Source organism: Chironomus tepperi, unplaced genomic scaffold (assembly GCF_022539635.2).
Source record: "Chironomus tepperi strain 1889 unplaced genomic scaffold, CSIRO-AGI_Ctep_v1 contig_323, whole genome shotgun sequence".
Classification (NCBI taxonomy): Eukaryota; Metazoa; Arthropoda; class Insecta; order Diptera; family Chironomidae; genus Chironomus; species Chironomus tepperi.
In genome coordinates, this window is record NW_027226445.1 from 202,075 (window position 1) to 228,110 (window position 26,036).

The following is a 26,036-nucleotide window of genomic DNA, read 5'->3' on the forward strand; positions in this document are numbered from 1 at the left end:
TTTTTCTTCAATTATTTGGCATTTAGTTTTATGAATTTTGTCTACCTAATTTCTTGAATTTCATTTGAGCTGCAAAAAGCTTTTAATCGCTATATTCTACTGTTTCATGTGTTATAGGTCTTTTGTCAAATAATAAAATGCCCATCCATCCAACTTTTATGGTTTTTATGTTATCAAAGAGATGCTTGTTGCTATTTTTTTGTCAAATAATCAAAATTTCTCTTTATTATCTTTATGTATACCTAAATGGAATGTGAACAATAAAAGTATTAAATTTCAATTTCAATGTCCATTTCGCACAATTCATGATTATTGCTCTCACTGTTTATTAGTCAGCATTAAATTGCAGCTGTAAATCAATTTTTACATTAGCAAAGTACGTTTACAAAAAAACAGCTGTAAATTAATATTGCATGATAAAACTACAAATATTATAGCTGTAAATAAAATATACATCTATAATTTACAGACATCGGCTCGAACAGATAATTTACAGATAATCAGAGCTCGGATTTGACTTAAATTCCATAGGAAGTCTAGTTGACTTGTCGTACAAAATCCGATTCTACATTTTGTTAGACATTGTTAGGAGACTATTAATAAAGTCTCTAAGTCTGATTTGGTCGATGCCAAAAGAGAACGAGGATGGTAAAGAATTTTTAAAAGGAGGCTGTTGATAAAAACAGTGTATCATTTGGTTTTTATAATTGACAAAGGGTAGTCAGTGATAAGACAAATTTTATTCACCAACTGAGAGAGGGCATGTATTACAGCTGATCTGAATGACCAACGAAGAAGAAGTAGAAGTAGAAGAAGAAGAAGAAGAAGAAGAAGAAGAAGAAGAATTTTATTTTAAGTAGTTACATAATAGTGAATTTAATTTACAGCTGTAAACGTAATATGCTACGTAAAAATCAATTAACAGCTGTAATTTAATGCTAACTTGTACAAAGTGTTGCTCTAGCTTATATTTTCTAAATAAAATTACCAAATTAATTGCTCATAAACGATGATTGATTTCACAAACTTTTAAGAACAAAAAATATTCAAGGAAAGCCGAATTTCATTCAAAAATCCCCGATTAATTGTTTCACAGATTTTATGTGTCAAAAATATAATAAGAATTAAGAAAGCTAGACTTTTCGGGGAAAAAAGCTTTTCATTCAATATAATTTTGAAGGTAGCATAATAATTTCAAAAAATAGAGAATTGGTAATTTTTAAAATAAATAGACAATTACAGCATCTGTGCCAAATTCAAGTTTTTATTATATAAAAAGTAAAATTAATAACTAGTTTAAGAGTTAGGAAAAAAAAATTATTTGGAGTGACATTGAAATGTAAAAGTATCACATAATTCTTATTTCCACATTCCAGCAACATAAAATGCTGTATACCATTGATACTATTGATTTAAAACAAAAAGAGTATGAACACTTCATTTGACACCTTTTTATTCTATTTTGAACCATGTAAAAAATGTTATGAATCATGTATGTCTGGAAACTATGTAATAATCATACAAAACCAGTAGAATAGATGAAAAAGTACAAATCTAAATGACATAATTTCAATTTCTATGGTCTTTCGCTGTCGTTGTGAAAGAAAAATATTGAAAAATTGTTTGAATAAAATTTATGGTATTGTGAAAAGTTAGTTAAGTTTATGTCTTAAGATTTTGTCAATGTGCTGAATGTTGTGTAAATTATGAATAAAAAGAAAAGTTGAGTATTTTGGTTATGTCAATGATTGATTATCTATTATGATCAAAAGAAACAGTTGGCAGAAGATAAGATAAAAGAAACAGCATCACTAGTTGATAATAATTTCTGATTTAATTGAATAACTATGTATATCGTGTTAAGTAGTCGTGATATAATTGCTATGAAATTTCCATTATACCCATAAAACTTGCTGGTTGGGTTCCATTTTTTTGCAAAAGGTTTGAACTTTTAAACATGCATTGAATTGTGAATAGAAACAACAAAAAAATTGAGAAATGCGGCAAAAACTAGACAGCAGAAATTAACATTTGAGCATATTTTGAGTGTATGCATTTGCAGAAAGTTGTTGTTCTTGTAACTTTTGATATTTTAGTTATTCATAAAAAACACAATATAAAAAATTATTAAGCAACAAAATGATCTTTAAGAAATTACCTTCACTCAAGATTTCTTCGTACATGATCTTTCAAAAAACATCATAGCGCAATGACTTTTTGTTTCTTTTCATACATGATTTTCTGACAATCCTGTCAAAAATTTGTCTCGTATAATGCGTGAATGTATAAAGTCATTTTGAAACAAAGTAAAATGTCCAACCCCGATTTGCTAGAATATTAGTCATTAGTAAATTATACAAGATTCTTTAACATTACTAATAAATTTCCTGGTTTTGAGTAAAAAAAACCTGATCAATTCATGTCGATTAATACAAAATGCTTTAGTCAGAAGGTTTCTCAAGAAATTGAGACTATAGCAAAATTTGCATACATACTCCGACTGTAATCCGCTTTGTATGCATTTGATTATGTTAACCTTGCAAAAATTATACATATGTAGCAAATGTCTTTTGATAAAGTGATTTAGAGAAGAAATTGAAAATTTATTCACATGCTATGAACATTGACATTTATATTAAGTCAAGGTATCTATATTTTTTTTCTATGCAAAATTACTAGTTTGTCTTTATTTTAAAATATTTTTTTTTTTTCAAAAATAACTAAACGTGTCTTGAAAATAAAAACCTTAGCTCAAAATTTAGACATTGATCAGTTAGCAACGTGTAAATTTATTTTGCATTAAGAAAAAATTATAATCTACTGCATCATTTGCATTCTTGAAGATTCATTAGTCTTCTATTTCGAAATGGTAAAAGACAATCTTTAACACGTTAACATTTAAGCAAAAAAATATGACTATTTATTATCTTATTAAATATTAGATATTAACAATATATATCTTGCACAAATTTCCCATGCTACGTAATTCTTTTAAACGTATGCTTAGTAGAGTTTAGGGGAATTAAGTGTGATCAATATGATGACTTCAACTGCTTTCATCCTTGGATGGAAGTCATTTTCATAATTCATGTCAGACGACGAAGCAAATTTGTTCAGTTAAAATTATTTTTTCAGGATTTTCAGTCATTTTTGATCAATTCGTAGCTATAATAAGCCCAAAACTCAGCTTTATTTATAGCCGATCAGACAAACAGTCGGCTGAAGGACAGTTTCGAGGTTGTTCTAAAGTTAAACATATATGACACATACTCCTAATAATCACCAGAGCAGTGGTGGCCAGCCTATGTGCCGTCGAATTTTTTGCATAATTCTGATAAAGAGAACAGCTTGAATCACTAAAATATTTGTGGATGACTTCATACTGCCAAAAAATAGTTTAAGCCAAAAAACCGGCTTCGACCTGAGATTTGAATTAATCAGCATTTACTCTGAAAAAAAAGGATTCACTTATATGGAATTTTTATAAAAAAAAAATACAAACCTTTCTCGTTGAACTTTTAATATAATGTTAATTGCAAAGTAAAAATGTTCATTATTACCTACCTATAAGAAAAAAATATTTTGTAATATTAAGTAATATTTTTTGATGAGCTATTGAAACGACTGTATTGGAAGAAATGGTATTCATTAAATATGATATAAGAAGAAATGTTATTCGAAGGTTTTAGCATTCAAATTCGTTTTAGCACTTATGTTTGAAATTTAGATCAAACGTTAAAATTTATTAACGGTCAAAAAATATAACTTTTTCTTGAATTAAAAACATAAATAAATTTTTGTTAATTAGTTGATAATGTTCAGAAATTATTATTATTTATGGTTAATTCAGTAAATATCAATTAGAACGATATTAAAACAATAAAATTTTTTGTGGGATTCGACTTTAACAGCCGAACAAACGAACGAACAAATTTTTACTCAAATTTTTGGCGCTAAAAATATTTTGTAATATTAAGTAATATTTTTTGATGAGCTATTGAAACGACTGTATTGGAAGAAATGGTATTCATTAAATATGATATAAGAAGAAATGTTATTCGAAGGTCAATGATAGGTCTTGGATGAAAGTTTTTTTTTATATCGGCAAACAAAACAAAAAATATATATAAATGGGATTGTCTTCGTAAATGTAAAAACGAGAAGAGCAGATATTGATGAAAATGACAAAAAAAACACATAAATGATATAATACACAATAAAAGCAGAAGATGAGTATTCATAGAGAAATTCCGCGACAAAATATGTAAATTTTGAGAAGCGAAGAAAATAATACAGATGCCTATAGATGCGTTATAAAAAATCAATGAAGATCGCACTGTAGTCGCGCACTATGACAACGATTTGTTAACTAAATTACACGGTTAATGATGAAAGCGAAACATAAAAATTTCTCCGCTGAGCACGAACACAGTGGTATGTGTATATAGGTAAGCAATAGTAATTTTCATTCAAAAAAAAATATTTAACAGATAACTGAATCGAAGAAATGTAAAAAGAGATATTGAAAAACTAACATCCAAAAAATGTGAATATATGGATATAAAGTAATAATAATAATATCGTGAAATGTCTCATAACATGCAGTCAAATTTAGCACTTATTAAATAATCGATGGATGGAAAATTGTCTAAAAAATTTACGTAAATATCAAAAATTTGTGTTCATTTTTTGTCAGCATGATAAGTATTGTCAAATTTAACAAGAGTCAACTACAGAAAAGCATATTAATTTAAATAATTAAGACATTATTTACTTTTAAACAATTAATATCCAATAAAACATATTAATGATGATTAATAAAATTATTATTTCAGATTGATTGCAGTACTTTTATGTTTAAATTAGTATCATCTGTAATAAACATGAAAAAAGTCATATAAGAAATTTATAGTCAACTAGAGCGCAGATGAAATCAAATTTTAATCCAATTATCGGCATTAGTGTTTTATTGATTTTTAGGTATGATTAGAAAAAAGTACAATTAAGTATACACAATTATTGATGAAGACTGAAATTCATTAAAATCGCTTTCATGACTCTAGCTGTAAATAATTAAATGATTGAATTCTGTAAAATGTAGACCCATTGTGTCAGTTAGCTTCGCCACATTTAGAGTATAATTTAATTCCACCTCATCTGCTTCCATTACGGCAATTCTCATTCCACTTTAATGCTCAATTCACAGTTTTATTGAGCGAGTGCTGCTGATGATGATAAAGAATTATTACATTATCCATTACATTTTATTAATTTATTTACTTAATGAAAATTACTCAATACTATTTTTGTTTTTTTTTTGGTATAATTAATAAATTTTTTTCTTCTCTTGTATTTTTTTATTCAATTTATTGTTTTTTTATTTACGCAAAAAATCTTTTTTTTATTTAACCATTTAACTGATTATGAACTTCTATAAATTAATTAATTATAATTTATTTATTTTACATTAATTTATCTTATACAATTTTTTTCTTTTGTTGCAAAAAATATCAAATGATGGTAATTAACGTAAATACATTTGACTTTTTTAATGCTATAAAATTAATTATTTGTTTATTAAATACTTGTTTCAAAGAAGTTGTTGACATTTATTGTGTCCATCTGTCATTATAAAAATGTTATATTTAGGAATTGTGTAGGTATAAGTTATTATAAATAAAATTAATTATCAAAAGTTAGAAACAAACTGTTTGAAAGTTATAGGAGTCGCCCAATATTTTTGTGAAATCTTGAATTTTGTTCTGTTCAAAGTCATATTTGATGTACATTTACTTGTGTTTCTAATTAAAAAATTAAAATAAAGCATTTGAATTGTACAAATGATTTTCCAATTCTCGGAGGGGGTCTGTGTCACCAAAGCTCCCCTTGACTACACCCTTGTTTCTTGTACTGCGACTAATTAAAATAGGTATTTTTTTAAATTATTAAATAATTTTAATTTGGAGACAAAATCAAAGAAAATTTTTCTCTTTTTATTTTAATGAATATTTCTCTGAACATTCTTCTTATTTAAATAAGTTTAATAAAATAACAAAATTTATTATTAATCATCATAAACTTATACAAAATGTTGGCAATTAGGATTGAATGTAAAAGCTTAAAAAAGGATCTTTTTCTTATCTTTAAAACTAAAAATTAGATAGAAGTTTGAAATTAAAAACTAACTTTTAGAAAATTTATCAATTTAAATATCAGCCCGAGCAGCATATACGGAGAATGCTCCACCACAGAACTCTATATCCTCCGCTATACCTCTTTTATTAACAACAAAGGAAGTCGCCTATTTTTGGCCAAAATTGGTGTTAATAAAAAAGGTTTAGCGGGGCCTTTAAAGTTCCCCGTGAAGGAACCTTCTTAATTTGTGCCGCTCGGGCAAATAAACTACGCAGCATGCATAATATAAAAACTACAGTAATTATAAATAAAATACTCAAATTAAATGCATTTTTGTGTTATATGTTGCATTTACAAAAAAATCAATTAATGTCAGTAAAATACTAAAATAAGTAAGTTTTGCTATCATTTAAGACTCTTCATCCAGTTCTTATTTTTATTATTTTATTCCTATGATATGACTGAATTTTGCTTGCTTATTGAAGCAAATATTTGCAAATATGTCAAAATATTTTTTCACAAATTTCATTTCAAAATAATTATGTTATAAAGTGAGACTTATTACTTTGAGTAATTTGCACACATTTTAAGTTTTGTGATGATCACAATTAAGGAAATTAAAATTTTAAAAATTACTGCTCCCGTGTTGAAAATTGAAGATGACTCAAACAATTCATTTTAATCAGCGTACCATGTTAAATATTTATTTTTATTGCACGAATGAATTGACGTGGTGAAGTTTTATGCAGAAGATCCCACTGTTTGTATCAAAATTTTTATAACCTAACTTTTTATATTTTTATAATTTTTAAAATGCTTTTAGCCGAATTAAAAACTTGACTTAAAAAAATAAGGAGACAGCCTTTTTTTAAACAAATTAGGTAATACGCAAAAATAACAAAATTAATATCCAATGAATTTGTGGTGGTTAGAAATGAGTTTCTGCCAAAAATTTAAAGATTTACAAAATATTTTAATTAAATCTGTCAACTTTTTAAGCTCAACGTACTTCATGTTGGTCGATATGCTCATACATTTATCTTCTTTTATTTCCTATTTCACAAAAGGTGCGAAAATACAGATTCTCGTAAAAAGAACTTTCGCTTACATCTTTTATTCATTTAAATTCTCTTCCTTGCTTTTGTTACATTTTCCTCCTTTTTCATTTATTTGATTCGCATATGAATTACAACTTGTATAATTCTCGTCATACAAGACCGACTTAAGCGCATTTCTACTTTATTGAAATGTTGCATCTTTTACAAACTTGATATGAGCTTGGTCATTTGCTTCTAAATAATTTCATTGGACAAAATCCAGATAAGAATCAAAATGTATATGTTTGCAATATTTATAGCAAATAAGCAGACAATCAGCATAAATTATTCATGAAAGTCAATAGGCATATATGACGTCAAAGTTTCAATTTTCATGTTAACTGTCACTTAGATGCCATGAGGCCGTCATTTGGCTTCCATGAGAAATTGGCGCCGATTGAGGCAGACAAAGTAGAGTTATGCATGCAATAATTTTAGGAAAAAGCACAAAAAAATTATAAAACGATTTTTCCATCATCTTATCTTCTTCATTTCGTCTCGTATCTATTTAAATTAAAATTCAAATGTAATGTCATGTGTACTTTGCTCCTTTTTTAAAAAAACCGTAATATTATGTTATGTTATGTTTCTTAGCATTTTTAAATTTAGCTGTGTAAGGTCACATTTTTAAGCAATAGCAAGGTTTCAACTTTTCCTTGAATCTCACATCTTGTTTTGCTTATTCGTTCGATAATTCTGCTTTCACCTATTTCTTGAGTTACGTTCGATGTACCCGCTTTAAAAGCTCGATGGAATCCTCACTAGTTTGTGGATGAGATGTACAATTCTTTCCCTGTGAATGAACAGAGAAGATAGATTGCTAAACATGAGTATAATAAAGTAGAGAATTTACATATATCTGTTTACATTCAATACAATTTTGTTGAGTTTTATTGGAAATATTTGCATTTAGATTCACAAGTTGTTAAATAACAATGAATACAATTTCATGTAAGAAAGCTTTCATGACGAAATCGTTTCCTCAATTTGATTTAGATTTCTTCCCATTCATATCATCTTCGTTCTATTATATTTCTCGTTTTCTAGCTCATATACCCACGTATCTTTCTTTAAAGCTAGGTAAAAATTCATTTTCCTTTAAATTCTCTTTTTTTTTCAATTATTATAACCGAAGTCAAGTGTTACAGAAAAGTAGAATTTATGTTAGCATGGAAATTAAGGTACTCCCTTTTTTCTAAATACTGTTTCGTGCCTTAAATTGAGTCAATTAAAATAAGGTATAGATACCTGCCATTTAGAGGAATACAGTAATCTCATTCATGTACTCTTAAATGTATTACATTTAATTATGAAGTTTCCAAGAAAAATTTTATTCGAAAAGTACGGATGTTTTAAAAGAAAAAAAGCCATAATCGTACTAAATAAGCATTTCATTTCCTTAGGGAAAATGTGCGTATTAGAGCGTATCTATTGTGATTTGACTTATATAATTAATATTTATAATTCTTTTGTGGTTGTTTTATGTACGAATTTGCTGTGTATTGTGGAGTAGGATAAGTAAATTAAGAATAATTGCATTCAACACAAAATAATCTAATTTAAGTTAATGTGTTTTCGTAAACAATCTACTAAACCATAAGAGCTGTTCTAAAACGAGCTTTAAGGTGGTCAAATTTTATTTTTAAATGAATGCTTGCTAGTTGATTGACAGTATTTTATATCATTAAGGATGGGATTCCATTAAAAAATTCTGTTATATTTAGAAACAACCACAAAGTACAATTAATTATGCTTTCAATTATTTTTATATTAAGATACTTTGCAAGAAAAAATTGGTGATGTAAACACGGGTATATCCGAAAATACTTAATAGTCCTCAAGAGATACGAAAAATTCTCATGAATCAATTAAATAAAAATTATAATTATGAAAAATTTAATGCTGTATTTCTTTAAACTTTTATACAAGCTTTCTTTGTTTATGTCAATGTGCTGTTTATACAACCTATCTGTAGTTCTTATTAATTTATTATTCATTTTCAGCATGTCGCATATTTTTTCTTCTCTTTTATATAAAATTTTTCTCGGCAAAATGTAGGTTTAATAATTTAAATAATAAAAAGTTCGTATAGACGACAAGATGAGTTAAACTAAGCATCAGAATTTTAATAAGAAAATGCAAAGAGTATTTACTTAAATTCATGAAAAATTAAATTGTTTAACTTATGATAATTAAATTTGAATTTTCTCCTTATCTTGTCTTATTTTCATCTAGAAGATATTTCGAAGTCTACGAGAATAAATTTTTAATTAGTAAAAAGGCACTTTATGAATAAAATTTCCATTCATTCACTTTCCACAGTTTAATTGAGTGTGAAATGAAATTTTTGCTCTCAATTTCTATTCATTCGTAAGCTTAATTCTAACTTTAAATACAAATATTTAAAAGGACGACGAATTTTGAGGCTTTCTACAAATACACTTGTGAATAAATTGTCAGGCAAAACTTAATGAGAATTTCTATTGTCACAAAAGTAAGAACATTTTTCTATATTATCTACAAAGCTACTCACCCTATAACCACATTGACATTTTACTACCCATTCAACATCAATGAATTTATTTTCAATATGAATCTGCCGCGAATTCAGTAGCTCTTGATCTAATGGATCAATTGAATCGCTATCCCATAAATCATAGCCATATTCAATAAAATCAAATAGATTACCCGAATTTAGTGGGCATAGAAGTTCTACCTGTTGGGAGATTAAATTGACAAATTAATTTTTTTCTATGTCATTTTGGGCGTGGATGTAACCCAATACATGTGTAAAATTTTATAGGAAGGAAACTTACTTGAATAGTTGATGATACTAAAGGCACACAACACATGTTTTTACTTTGACATTGTCCGCATATTTTTGGACGATACAATTTTCGTGATACACACGGCCCTAAACGTAATCTCGATGGGCCTTTTCGTTGTGAACTTCGACACTCATGTCCTTTCTACATTATATAAATATAGAAAGTTTGTGTTAGAGTTAATTTAAAAATGAAAAAAATATATTATGTGACACCCACCCTAATTCTATGTTTTTTAATTAAATTTTTTTTCATATTGTTTAAAGATGATGAGTAATATGACCTATCGCGTTTATCAACAATCAAATTATGTTCAATTTGACCGCAGCGATGATTCTGACAAAGTCGAATATTACTAAGTTCTGTACATCCAGGCGTTGTTGTTACATTTCTCGTTGATACACCAATCCCACAATTTTCAGAACATCGTGACCATGGCGTTGTAGAAGCATTGAAGCATGTCGCATTCACTATATAATTACAGAATGAACAAATTTTAGGTTAATTACATTTGAAAAAAAAAGAATGGAAAGAATGGAAATGAAATAGATTTTAGAAGATAAATTAATGCGTACCATCAGTTGTAGGCGTCTCACACAGCCAAACTCGACAGCAGTGATCTGGCAGTTGTACTAATTTTGGTGCTATACAAATTGCAGTATCCACTGGAGGTGGCAAATTTTCATGTGGACATAGAGATGAGCAGACATGGTGGCCATTCTAAATGTTTTAAACAAATTAATTATAATTATTAAAGCTTTCATTCTCTTCTTTTTTATTCTTCGCTCTTTGTGTTATGTTTGTTTGTATGATTTATGTATGTCAGGCATGGTAAAGGCTGAAAAATGAAAGCTTTCAACAACGAGTGAATAATAAAAAGGGGGTAGAGATAACTCGGAGGAAACAAATGACATTGAAGCGAGGGGAAATTTATTCTAATTTATATTTATGCTGCAAATAAAAGAACAGAACCAAAATGAAGAAATATAGCAATTGTGACACTTGCTCAATCTTAGGTCTCTTATTTCAATCTCATCAAATAAGAAAAATGTCTAATTGATAAATTGAGTGAAAAACTTTTCCCACAAATAACATTTAGTATTATAAACATTATTTATCCACAAGACTCGAAAAAGAGGAGAAAGTCTAAGTCTTACAATAGTGATAAAGTTTGTGCACGTAAGAAATTATTCCATTGGGGTTTTTGATGAAATGAAAGTTTTTGATTTGCGTCAAAAATTAATGAGCAAAGTTTTTCGGACTTTTCTTTAATGTTTTCGATGGTGGTTATGATAACTAGAGAAGAGGGAAATATGAAGAATAATGAGATCTTGTTAAATTACCTGGCAAACACATTGCGTCCGACAATCAGGCTTAAATGTCTCTCCATGGTAATATGTTGAATTATCCAAAAAACAATTTGCTTTAAATAAATAAATAAGAAATTCAAGTTTTAAAATCGTACATAGTTATTCAATCCCGATCGGCACATATTGAAAAGTGGCTATCATGATAACGGGGCGGCAGTATACCTATTAGTAAGTTTTATCCACTTGGTAAAATTATTCATTTTCACCAAGTTTAAACCCGTTTATTTCAATTATGCTCAACGTGTGCCGATCGGGAATAATTCATAGTTATATACGAACAGAATTAAATGTGTCTCAAGATTAATTAAACATGAATGCTTTAGAGAATTGGATATAAAATAACTGGAAATAAATATCGAATTTCGTTTTCCCCATTAATCTACTTGCTTTAAATAATTAATAGCATATTGCTATGACAAAATGAGTTTTGAGGTATGTCGAAAGGATGTGACATAGAAAATCTTATAATTTGAAGGCTCAAATATAAGGTAAAATATTGATTACTGATTATTGGAGAGAAGCAGAAGCAGTTTATGATAAACTTAAAAAATACAATTTAGGATTATTTACGATCCTAAAAGTCAAAAAGTCCATGAGAAGTTATTTACCGAAAGCAACGGAAACGGGGTGAAATATTATTCACAATGAACTGAGAAACGACAGTGACAAAACTTTTCCTTTTAAAGAAAATGCCATCTTCAATTTTCACAAATGTCTTTATACAATGCTCCTTCTCACTTGCGCTTTTAGTACATAAGGAAGTTACAAAATAAAAAGGAAACAAATTTCCTGTCTTTTTTTGTACTTTATTTTCCCTATCCTTAGATAACGATACATGAAAACTTAACTTCACTCTCTTACTCCCAATTCTCCACATTTACGCTTTCCATTCTTTTACGATCCTTAATTTATGTTGTGACATAATTAAATTATATCTTCCTTTAAAAAGAGCCTCCCTTTTTATGCTTTACAAGAATGAAAAAATACTTTAGTAGAATCTATACCAAAACAGATAAAACTACTTTTTGTTGTTGCTCACTGCTTTCTTATGACTTCAAGAATCGAAGCTTGGAATCGATAGGAGCTAATCAATTTGGGACATACATTTTACATTAAAAAGAAAATAAAAATGTTTTCAAATAAAATTTTCAGAAAAACAGAAATGGGATAGGAAGGGTCGAGATAATATAAAAAATAAACAGAACTTATTTCATTATACTTTAATGTGATATGTATCTATGAATGTGTGTATATAAGTATAACAAAACATTCGATATGAGCCAGATGAGGTAGGTAAATTGGAATAGATTAAATTATTAAAAATTAATGAACAAATTTTGATTTTGAATCTCAGAAATAAATTTTAGTTAAATTGTGACTAGGATAAAAGAAATTTTGGATAGGAATTTTTTGTGGATGTATTTTTTGCTATGAATATTTATTAAAGTTCATTAAAAAGGATATTTTGACAAAAAGTTATGAGTACAAATCAGATTTCATGCATATATAGTGTTAAAATGCTATAAAGTCACACAAAACAGAAGCATATTATTTTTATGCTTATTCTCCTTATAAACATTTAGTTGCCCTTTATACATTCAATACATAAAAACATGTAAAAGCCCATTTTCAGAAAAACCCTTTTTCCATTGTAAAAAATAAGAGATGAAAGATAAGTCACGTAGTTGAAGAAAAAATAAATATAAAGTTTAAGATGTTGTTAAAGTGAAGCACAACTTCATACAATGCCTTTTTCGAGATTTTGATTCTTTAAATTCATTTCGTCTTTCACATACTTAGCTTCCGGCGATCACTCTTCATCTTCTATACAGTTGAAACTTTACAACATTCATGCATAGTAAATGGATGTGTTGAATAACTTTATTCGGTTAAAACTTCATTTCCTATCTTCAACAAAACATTCAAGATGAAGATGAAGAACCGGAAAACAAGAGAGGAAAATTAAAAAGAAAATACTTTGTCTATTGAATCATCTGTTGTATATCTTTCAGTAATAGATAAGTGATAAACTTATAACAATTTCCTACTCAGTATATATACAATAAGTTTGAGACATTGATAGCTTCTCACATCAATTTTGAATTTTGTATAGGCATTTGTACAAATGGTTAGGAAAATGGTCAGCATAAAAATATTGGAAGAAAAAGTGCGAAATGACCATGCTTTTACTATTTCATTTTCAAATTTAATTTTCCCTTCAAACTTCTTACATTCTATTTTCGTTTCTCTTCCTTTATATATTAACGAAAGTTAGTAATGCAAATGGAAACACGTAAAAGGTAATGTATACATCCATACAAAGTATCGGAAAAAAAGAATGTAGGAGGTAAGGCAAAAAAAAAATCATCCTCTATACCAATTTTCTCTAGACATAGATAAGTATTAAGTTATTCAAGCCATGAATTTCGCTAAAGTAATTCACATTTCCCTCATGAATCATGTATTAAGACATTGTTATTGTTGAGCATTTACGACTGTTTGTACATCATTTCAATTCCTTCAGCCAACGAAATAAAAACTAAAGTCTGTAAAATGTAATGTATGAAGGAAGTGGAGTGAGGATTCAGAGAAAAGGAAAATAAAACTTTTACTGTAATTGGATGAAATTCTTTAAGGGTTTATTGCCCTAATTCAGATTTTAAAAGAGTTATCCTTTCATTGTATTCTGTTCTTCCCCAAACTGCTTGATTCTCCTTCAATCTTGTTATGAAGTGATAGTTAACTTTTTGATTATTCTCATGTCTATATTTTAATTTTATACATTATTAAGCATCAAACTCAATATAATCATAATAAACTGTAATTAAATAACACTTACCACTAAAATGTGTCAGCGAATTCACCAACTAAAAGGAGTAGAAATATAGATTTTTAAAATACATCACTGAATCAATCTATAGCTCAAAATTGTCATCACCTGTTGTTTTTCAGTATTTATTGTAAAGGCAGAAATGTCAAAAAGAGTGCTTAAAAGTAACAGAAAAGAAACTAGAATCCACATAATCTGAAAGTAGAAAATTACACACTTTGTTGAATTTTACACTTGAGAATTCAGAACTAAGGCATATACAAAGTCAATCATTCTCTCATTCAATTCTTTGTACTGATCTTCAAATATTTGAAGAGTTTTATTTTTCAGACTGCAAATCCGCTTTATTTTGTAAGCATCACATGTATGTATATCTTTACATTTTTATTGTGAAACAAAATTGATTTTTATTGCATGACCGAAAGTTAATAGAAAAAATATGTTGTACGAAATATTTGCTCAAATTTGATACACCAAATATATGTATAAGAAATTTCATTGATGTCGTAAAGCGTATTAAAAAGTCCATTCATATGTTTGTACGGTTCGTCATTTTAAAAATATTGAATTGAAAATATAGATCCACAAATTGAGTGAATTCTTAATTGAAAGACCGCATTTATAGAAGTTTCATGTGATTGCATAATATGATTTACATTCATATATGTGCTCGATAAATAAATTTTAATTCAATGAACAAGATTACATGTCTGATTCAAATTTTCTCATGGTAGATATTACTTTTTGCAATTCATAGTTCTGAACAGTTAAAGCTTACACCAGTAGTGAGCAATCTATGTGCCGCCAACAAATTTTAAAAACTGCTATGAACCTTATACCATGAGCAGTTTTGGTTATGGCTTGCCAAAGGTGTGCCGCGAAAAATAAAAGGTTGCCCACCACTGGTTTGCACGGTTAAAATATTTCAACGGAAAATGTAACTCAATAGTTAAATGTCTATTACTCAGAAGTCCTAATTAACTGAATTGATGAAAAAAGTTTCAGCTTTTTAAAATAACAAAAACAAATAATTTTTTAGACTTTTATAAAGAAGTCATTTAGTACAATTTTCATCTTGAAAACGAGAAACTTTTATAGCTTCGAATCATAAAAAGGAAAAAAGGAAAACATCGGAAAATTTTATCTTCAACAAATTAATTATTTTTGTTTATATATTTTACGCATTTTTATTGTGATTGCTTTGTTGACATCACATCGGGGACAATTTTCCGAGTTGTTTATTTTCTCTTCCGAACTTTCCCTACTTTTTATTATTTTTTAGGGACAGAAGAATGTTACAGCAATGAAAAATGACGAAAACCATAGCAAGACGTTTTCATTTAACGTAACTCATCAATTGCCGTTCTGAACGCATTTTCCAAAGATCAGCAAACTCAAGAGCAATCACTTAATATTTTTAAATGTTATTTTAACATGAAAATTTAACAAGAAGCACAAAAATTTTTATCTTTTTTAACAAAATGAATTTTTTTACATCCACTAATTCACTGTCAGGCGGTGACATAGTGAGAAAAATGTCGGACAAGAGATCTAATGATCTGGATTTCTATCCTTGGCAAAGTCTAATTGAATTTGTGTGATTTTTCGCTGTTCTAGCCACGTCAGCTCGGTTTGTGTGAATAGAGACATCCAAATTGTGGTTAGGTACAATGCAATGATATACCCTAGATCATGCAATATACAGAGTTGTAATCAATGTCTATGTTCGTGATGTCTATCACATCAATATCAAAATATAAGTTGCGATAGCCTCTGGCTAAGTCTTTAAAAATTAATAAATCATAAAATACATAAATAAAAATGTAATTTATCGCATAACAATTATCATGTCAAACCCAAAAATCATAATTCATTTACTCAAACGCGTTGCTTAATAAAAATAGGAGAAATAAAAAGAAATAAAGAGAGTTAAAATCAATGAATTTCATGCTGTGAGCTTTTTGCCTGTCACAAATCACGAAAAAAGAATTGCAAAGGCGACGAAGAAAATAATTCTTCTTGTATTTCACATTCCTTCATGCCTGTGGCCTTCTTATTTCTATCGATTATTCCTTTTCTCTATCTACACAATATAAACAAGTGAAAAAATTATTTTTGAAGATGAACAAAAATCATCGTCAATCTTATTTATTTAAGCCATCCATCACTAGAGAAAGACTTGTGATTTGTTCTGTGTTTAAAGCACAAGGATCGCAATTCCCAAAGGATAAATTCTTTAACTTTTGGTGGAAAGAGAGTTTCTTTATTCAATAAAAAATTTTATTATTCGAATTATTTAGACGAGAGTGAGAAAAGGAGAGGAAATATGAAGACGACAAAAAGGAAAATTGTAAGCTTCAACTTTTAGGCATGAAAAATGTATTTGAATTTAATATGATAATATTATTCGAGATAGAAGATAAGTACAACGAAGAGAAAGTTTTCCACGTTTCTTAAGGGGTTCCGAGACAGAAACAGAAACACTGAGAAAGAAAGAAAGAAAGAAAGAACAAAAATTTGTCATTGAAAAGAAATTAAGTGGCAATTCAAATATTTCCGACGACATTCTTTTCCTTTTCTTAAGTGAGTTAAAGTTGAACAAAAGGAATTTGAAAAAGTCACTGGGGTCCCTTTAGATTAAAACGATAAAGACAGATTTGTAGCAGTAAGATAACCAATATCAATTTCTATTTGCTTATATATTTCTATACATGTAGAGGACTATGCAATGGAAAAATAGGAAACGAATATGTCAAATCTAACGACTATCTTAATTCGCCTCATATTGAATAGCATTTTTCAAGATCCTGCAAATAGATTGGAATAAGAATGAAAATGAAATGTTGAAGTTTATGAGATTCCATTTCCAATTTTCAAGCCTTCCTTTTTCCACATCAACCTTCATCACTCAAGAAGGATGACGTATACGCCAAATTATATTGAGTCGACAAAACACCTTTCTTCTTAAATTGCTTTTTCCTTTCGATTTCAAATACATTTCCTTTTAAATACACATGTACAAAAAATATATTGGCATATTATAAGGATATTTAGAAGGAAATGAAACATAATCAAATTCAAAGAACCAGAAGGAAAAGTTAAACAACAATTGACTATGAGCTTTTCATGTCATGGAACCATTCATGGGCAATATATGTATACAGACAATTTAACAAGATATTTCTCAATAACAATCATTTATAGCACATAATTGAGTTATTTATTCTGATATTTCATAAGTCACTACACAAACTCATAAATGAAGAAAAGCAATTTCTCTAAAGATTTACAGATCAATTAAATTGATCTCTCGAATGTTTCAAGATTCAATTGAATTTATAGATTTTGAATCAAAAACTTCTTTCTTAACTACTATGTTTGAATTGAACTGGATGAATAAATATTCCATATATATTACATTAAAGTTTCTAAGTTTTGTAATTGTGATGACTGTAGTTTAATTAAAAATACTTCTTCATTGAATTATAATTTAATGAGATGCTTACTTATTCGAGTTCAAAAACAGAAAGAAAAGGGGCTTTCAACTAAGTTTAATAAATCTTATTCAAATCTCAAATAAACGTTATTACATTAACCATTTTTCATTAAGAACTTAAAGTTGAACATGGCTTAGAAAATTATAAATAACGTTGGAAGTGAATGAGAAAGATTGTGAAGGATCCCATTGAGATGTTTTATCTGCGGGAACGTTTTAATAACATCAATTTCCTTTTTGAAACCCAAGGAAAAGTGCAAAGCATTTTCATGTCATTCAAGTCAAGTAAATTTATTAAGAAGGACGAAATTATTTTTTCCATTTTTCATACAGCACAAATTGCACATAAATAATAACACAAAATTACGACCCGAAAATTTAAATAATGAAATAAACTAATAAGTGAAATTATCATACGAAATGAAATTGTACAAGCACCTAAATAACAATCATCATAATAATAATAATAAGTGAATTTTTTGCCACATTGTGTTCATAATCGATACATGTTTATATATGTCTGTAGAATAAATGTTGGAACTTTTTCCAAGTGTATTGATTTTCATTTTACCGCGAGGTATTTTTAAACCTCAAAATTCACATTGTATGTACATAAAATAGCACGTAATACACAAACTGTATACATTATTTTCCTTTTTTTGTTGTGTGACTACATAAACATAGAGGAAAAATATTTAAAGGTGTGTAAGAGTCCTCATAAATTAGAAATGAACAAAGCTATGTAAATGTTGAGTTTATTATACAGTAATAATTATTGCATCAACTTTAGCTTAGCAACTCGTCTACAATATGAAAGGATTCATTTGAATATGAATATTTTCTTTCGTTTGAAATTGAATGTTCAACTTTTTCTAGAATAAGAAAAAAGCTTCAGCAAGAAAGTTGAATAATTAAAAAGCTTTTATTCATATCATGACTTTTATTTGCAAAATATTCTCGAATGAACTACAAAACTCATAAAAATACCAACCATCTAAAAGAGAACCTCAACACTTTTTTATGGCAGAGAGTAAAAAGTTTTTCATTTTTATTTTGTATTTCACTTGAACATGGTAATGAATATTTCATTACGACCAGCACTACGATAGCACTAGAGTCTATCAAGCCACTAAAGAAATATTCAAACGAACTTTCACAATTTTACTGTTCACTATATTTTATGTGTCCACTTAATTCATAATAAGTTTGCCATTTATTTCATTTAATACTGTACCTACAAAATTTTGTTAAATTTTTATATTTGGGCAATGCAAACACCAAACCGGCATATTTTAATACAAAACAAACAAACTGTACTGCAATTGTAGACGAAGAAGCAGAATGAGATAAAAGCACATGCTATTAAAAATTCATTAGTTTTCTATGAAAAGCATTCCTATTTTACAATTTCTTTATAATCATCGTTGCCATCATGTTTTTTTTTTAATATTTATTTATTATCATTTTTTCAAACGGCACATACAGAAATGGTGGTAAAAGCACTCCAGATAGTGCTTATTGCTAACAGCATCTCAAATATATGTGTTCTAAAGTACTTAAGGGTAACGAAAACATAAAAAAAAAGAGTTTTTAATGCATCATGTCATAATGAAAAAGACATTTTGTAGAAAAGCATGGAGTTTTTGTTCCTACTCGTCTCTCAAACATTATATAGGAAAAGGTGAAGATGTTATCTATGTTGGAGCAATATCATGATATTCCTGTTTTGTACTTCTTCTACTTTTTCTCATGTATGAAAAGTTTCCCTAGGTAAGTTCATATTACGTAGACGAAAAATGAACGAAACGATGAAAATATGTCGCACAGCATGTTAGAACTTTTTTTCTAGCAAATCACTTTCATTCATAGGAATGAACAGTAAAATGTATGAGAAATTTATCTTTTCTTTATTCCTTTACTTGATATTGAGCATTATCCATCATCTAATGACACAACTAAATTTATCTTTCCTCAGAGTGGGTTAAATATAATGATACACATATCAAGTTCTCCTAAATTTTATTATTTGTATAACATTCTCATGCTAAGCTTGTTTGGAAGTTTGTACACATATATTAGACAGATAATAAAATAACTAAAAGTTTCATAAAGTTCTTCCTAAAAGCTCCAAGTCATCTATTAATATTGGTAAATATATCCATCAAGTATATAAGATAAATCTCAGTTCAATATGTGGCGAACATAATTAAATGGATATACAATGAGGGCTTTCTGTCTAATTGTTTAAGGACATATTCATTTGGAAAATGAATTAAATTTGAATTTCACATTAAGCTTGGGCAAAAAAAATATTTCACAATTAGACTTTCAGTTTAAAAAAAGTCAATCTTATGGACTCAAACTTATTGGTATTCATTCAAAAAAAAAATTGCTCCTCTAAAGCTTATTTCTTCTTTTATTTTCTCCCTCCCATTATTTTTTATTCCAAAAACTCATCAGACATGAGCGAAAAAAGAAAAATGTTGAATGTTAAAGTTTTTTATGTGTTTGATTATTTTTCTTCTTCATCTCTTTTATATCTATTTGACTTTTTCCATATTTATTCATGAAGTTTATTTATCTTCTCTCGTTTCATGTTGGTTTGGAAAACTCAAAAAAAAAGTTCTTTTTGTTGTTTACGAGGTCAATTAAATAAATATAAAGTGGAAAAACTAAGACTTTATAAAACTTTGTTCACTAAAATATTATTTTCTTTGACTGTCAATTGCAGAAATTTTTAAACTTTTCTTTCAACTTTTCAATGCAATTTAAAAAAAAATAGAAAAATTTTTAAAGCTTATCCTTCACCTAACTCTTGAGAATGTAGCAAAAAATCCATTATTGTGAATCACGTGAACTCAATCCATTTAAAATCTACAATTTTTAACGTTCTACTTTTAAAAGCATGTCAGAAAAAGCTATTTTCTTCTCACGATATCGCTATACGACTATCATGGTGAAATTGTGGTTTACCACATGCCCGGCCTTTTTAGGAGTGACTAATAATGGCTTATAGTATAATGTTTTCCAATTTCAAAGCTCAAAGTATCAAGAATCTATTAAAACTTTATCAATTTATGAGAAGAAAAAGTTAATTCTCTTATGAATAAATTGTGCAATGCTTAAAAAATTTGAAATAAGATTAGAATTCCATAAAGCACATTAATCCTGCTTACTCTCATATTCATCTACACATTCATCCATCAAAATCATTCTTCTCACTTAACATTCTCCTTATATCCTTCTCACATCCTTATTATTAATACCAAAATACATTACGAAAACATAATTTTTATGTTGGCGTATAGCCAGTATTAGAATTCAATGCTTTTGTTATCATTATTATCCAAGAGAAATAGGAAGAGTGGGAAAATTACTTCATTTATAAAAAATACAATTTATTTGAGAAATGGATTCATATAATCATTGAAAAAATTATCAAGCAGAATGTAAGCAATCGATTTTTTTACGAATTATTCCAGACATTAGTCTATTTGTTTATGTATTGTTTTTATTATCATATGTATAAGACTTTAATAACTTCATAAAGTCGAGAAGAATGAAACTAGTTTCCTGGGGTGTATTTATCACTTTGTTATTTATAGCACTAAATTATTCACAAATTTTCGCACACAATTTTCTAACGCAAGTATTTTCAGCTCGTTTCTAGATGAGCTGCCAGAAAAGTTCTCACAAGCATTTTTCATTCGAGCGACCACAAAGCTTCACTTTTCTCTATGGTTTTGTTAAATTGATGCCAAGAAAAAACATTTACCCCTATCTTATTTTCTTATGCGATGCTTATGTTTACGATAATAACATAAATGTAGACAGCTGCTTATCACATTGAGTTAAATTTAACGCTAGATTTCTTTCCTATTATTTCACTTGTTTTTCTTTCTTATTTTACATTCAGGAATTTCCATGAATTGATATATCTTAGTTGATATGAAAATGATGGGCGTTATCCTATGATATTTTACACTTTAAAATTTATTTTCATATTTTTTTAATTTTTTGCGATTTTACAGACAATCACTGACTTTTTTTTTTCTTGATTTCTATAAACTAAATCAAATACTTTGTCTTTACGTCTTTAACGTTCGAATTCTACCCGATGACTGAGTAGTACAATTTTAAAAATATTTGCTGAAAATGTTACTGTCGAGGATATATTCTAGCACTAATACATTCAGAAATGAAAATTTGTGAGAGGAAATTCGTGAGAGTGAAAGAGAAAAACAAGAAAAGAAACCTGTATGTGATTCCTATCATAATGACTTTGTTTATGATTATGGTTCTGTTTTCTGCTTTGCTTCGTACTCTCACCGCTCTTAATTGGAAAACATTTTTTTTTGTCTATAGAGAATAGAAATTGATATGAAAGGATCTGAGAACTTCTAAGTGGCAATAATTTATCCTATATATAGTTTCATTAGTTCTTATTCGGATCTGCATTTTTATTACATCGATATCCAATGATTAAACGAATCAATTGAATTGGATAACGAATCGTGATTATTACCTATCGATATCGTCAACGATTTACCTAAATTGACTCTTGAAACGATCAAGAATGTTCTTGTAATAATTTATATTAAAATGCTATTGACAACACATGTACTGATAGGAATCGATATTGAAAAACATTGGGGTTGTAAAAATTGTAAACTTTTTGATTTTAACTGGCTTTCTATAATTTTTGATGATATTAATAATATATTTTTTCTTTGTTGGGTCGATTTCCTTAAAACAAAGCGAGAACTGAAAAATTCTATTTTCTATTTAATTTTCTCAAAAATTTGAAGATGACTTTAATGGAAATATATATTTCATTTCAAGTTAATTAATTTTGATTCTGTGAAAACTAAAAAAAATCACGAAAAAGAATCACTAAAGCTTCTTTGTTCTGATTATGTCTAAAATCACCAAAATCGTTAAATGTGATGAAAATTGATACTTTTGTGTCCAAATTGTTGATTTTTTTTAGCGCTGTAAGAAAGAATATAAAAATGTGTAATTTGATTCTTTACGAATAAGGAAGCACATACCCTTAAAAATAAAAAATGTCCTAAAGTGAATAGCTTTATCGATTAATAAATGTTATCAATACATTCGCTTTAACAGCATATTCAATAAATTATTACTCATAATCAGTATTAAAGAAAATAAATGTTTCATTGTATTTTCATTCTTACCATATATATATGTCAAGAATACCCCGACAAAATGAATAGAATGTAAGGCAACATAATTGAGACAAGGCAAAAATATGTTCATAAATGTCCCTTTTTACTGATATAAATGTCGTTATAATGATGGAAAATGTATTATTCATAAAAGAAACTTTATGATTTATCGCCACTTGAATAAATAAGTGACACGGGAGGAACGGCCAGAAAATGCTTTAGTAAGGAAAAATTACAAAAAGTTTCTTAAATACTCGAAGTTGACATACATCACGATGTTTTTCCGCTCTTTTACAACAATTGTAATGTCATACTTTTATTTACGTTTTTATACAAATGTCGTATTTTCTTACATCTTGTATAGCAATGTCTTTTAGTATCAATTTCGAGTATCATTACTTCGTGGAAAAATATTGTTTTAGAAAAACAAAAGGATACATATTCAGTTGTATTAATTCATTGTTGTTTAGCTATTTAAGATTCTGCAATTTTCTTCTAATATACGTTATAATATGAAAATGAAATGCTTTTCATTTTGCTTGAAAACTGAAAGGAAAATAGTAATGAAAATTTTCAAGTTCCTTGAATCTGATTCATATATTCGTGCCTATATTTTTGCAAAAGTCAGTTGATACATGTTTTTATACAAATCTACAAGACTGATAAACATATCAAATGATTCAAAAGGATACATATTCAGTTGTATTAATTCATTGTTGTTTAGCTATTTGAGATTCTGCAATTTTCTTCTAATATACGTTCCTATGGAAATGCTTTTCATTTGCGAAAACTGAAAGGAAATTAATGAAAATTTTCAATCCTTGAATCTGATTCATATATTCGTGCCTATATTTTTGCAAAGTCAGCATGATATCTACAAGACTGATAAACATATCAATTATTCAAATCACGCAGCTTTAATATTTCCGAAGCTTAGTGTTAATAAAAGAGTGTTAAAAGCTTCAATGGCGAAGCTTTGTGTTGCTCGGGAAGAGACTTTTTGCGAATAATACGATTCAGTCCATGTGAATCAATAAGTGAGACTTCGTAATGCTGAAAATTTGAAAAGGTAAATGACTTTAGAAATTCTGCATGTAATTTATGAATAATTTGTTAAAATCGATTGAACATTAATGTAGAAAAAATGCAACTTTTCCATTCAATATCTAATTGAACTTTATCCATAACTCATGAGCAATTCTCGGCAGGCTAATTTCATAGATTTTAAAAATAAATGAATCTCAAACAGTAAATAAGCATGAATGTAGTGCAGCAAGAGATTAATGAGATTATCACCGCAACTAATTTACTTTTTAATTGCTATGTATATTGACTTCGGAAATTATAAATGAAATGAGGCAATCATTGAACAAATTAGAGAGAAAATGTAGGAAAAAATCTATTAGCTATTTTTGAAATTACATTAATTTTTAAAATGAAATTTAAATCCTGATAGGAAAAATTCATGACCTTTTTTTGAAAGCTTTAAAAACATCAGTTATTCATAAAGAAATTGGCATTCATGATAGATTTATTAGAAATTATTGCCCCGTTTACATTTTTCATTTGATATGTTTGACGTGAATTGATAGGAAGGAAGAATTATCAGAATATCAGAGTATAAATAGAGCGGTATATTGTGAGTCGAAATTGAAGTTTATATTGTGACATGAGTCTATAGCAGACGTACATTTAACTATTATTTTCTCTAACAATAATACAACCATCATTGGGAAATGATGAAATTGATAATTTGGCATAGAATATTTTGGCATATTCAAAAATTTTTCATACAAATCGAATGATTGAACTATTTTTGAACTGTGGAAATGAGAGTGCAATAGGAACAAATGATGTGAATCAAATACCAAAAGCATTTATGACTCGAGGCTTCTATTGCAATGTGAATTTAATTTGTAAGATGATGATGATCAATGACCAAATTGAAATGAGGCTATCGACAATCAAATATGAGCAGCATCACGTTTGGCATACAATGATAATTGTCGATGCTGAATCCATACATTCTCATGTTGCATTTCAAATAGCAAGAATATAATGTCGTTGTCTTAACAATAATTCTTGATTACATTTACTCATACATTTAAAAATATAGGCATTGCAATTAGAAATGTTTAATGGCCATTTCTTTTTGATAGTTATTGTGAAATTATCAAAAAATACATAGAAATCCTTGAAGTGTCGAGCACTCTCAATATATCCATTAGTTCAAATATTACACTTTATTGGACTAAAACAAGTACTTCAGAAGTTACTCTTTACGATATTTGGAATATTCCACTTCATGTATTTCTATTATTCATTTAAAATGTTATCTCCTACTGCTTCCTCATGATGTAGTTATAATACATGATAAAACCAAAAAGCACATACACATTATGTCAACAAAGAATTTATTCTTCTCTTTACACAATCAGGAATCCATCACATCTTCATGGAGGTTATATGGTCGTGACGGAAATGGGAAATTTTACTGATTCAAATCGTCTACAACTGAATAGTGATGATTTTCGAAATGTAACAGCAATAAAACGTCGCATGAATATGCAAGGAATCACATTAAAAGTAAATTGTGTCATTCATGAAAAACTTGAAGAGCCATTAAAAGGTTTACTATTTGCGCGTTATAAACCGACTCGAGAATATTTAACACGAGCCACTTATTCATTAATGGATATAATTAAAGACATGTTCAATCTTACGTAAGTGTCTAATTTTTTACACAATTAAATATTCAACATATATGAGAAATTATGCTCTTTTCCATCCTGGCTGACAAGGCGAGACATTTCTTTTTTACATTCCATAAATTACATTTTTTTCTCTTCCTAGAATGCTCCTTCTCTCTCTCTCTCTCTCTTTTTCCTTCTGTTTTCGTTCTTTTTTGTATCACGTTATATTTATATATGTACTTCCCTTCTTTAAAGCTATACTCTCGAGCATAGTAAATCATGGGGCTATTTGCAAGAAGATGGAACATTTGATGGAACGATAGGAACATTAGTGTGAAAAGAAGTTGATGTTGGTGGAACATCAATGTTGTTTAGAGCGGAAAGACATGAAGGCAAGATAA

The 26,036-nt window shown here is 28.1% G+C and overlaps 1 protein-coding gene across 1 annotated transcript; it reads right to left on the minus strand.

Moving 5' to 3' along the window:
* Positions 1-5,562: 5,562 nt before the first annotated feature.
* On the minus strand, positions 5,563-21,797 carry Ccn (cellular communication network factor protein Ccn). Its single transcript, XM_070643673.1, has 9 exons — positions 21,529-21,797; positions 14,366-14,452; positions 14,267-14,294; positions 11,401-11,480; positions 10,633-10,777; positions 10,277-10,527; positions 10,049-10,201; positions 9,766-9,948; positions 5,563-8,025 (listed from the first exon to the last, which is right to left on the minus strand). Exons 2-9 carry the CDS (start codon positions 14,447-14,449, stop codon positions 7,951-7,953), a joined length of 999 nt encoding a protein of 332 aa, XP_070499774.1. The 5' UTR covers positions 14,450-14,452; positions 21,529-21,797; the 3' UTR covers positions 5,563-7,950.
* Between the last annotated feature and the right edge of the window lie 4,239 nt (positions 21,798-26,036).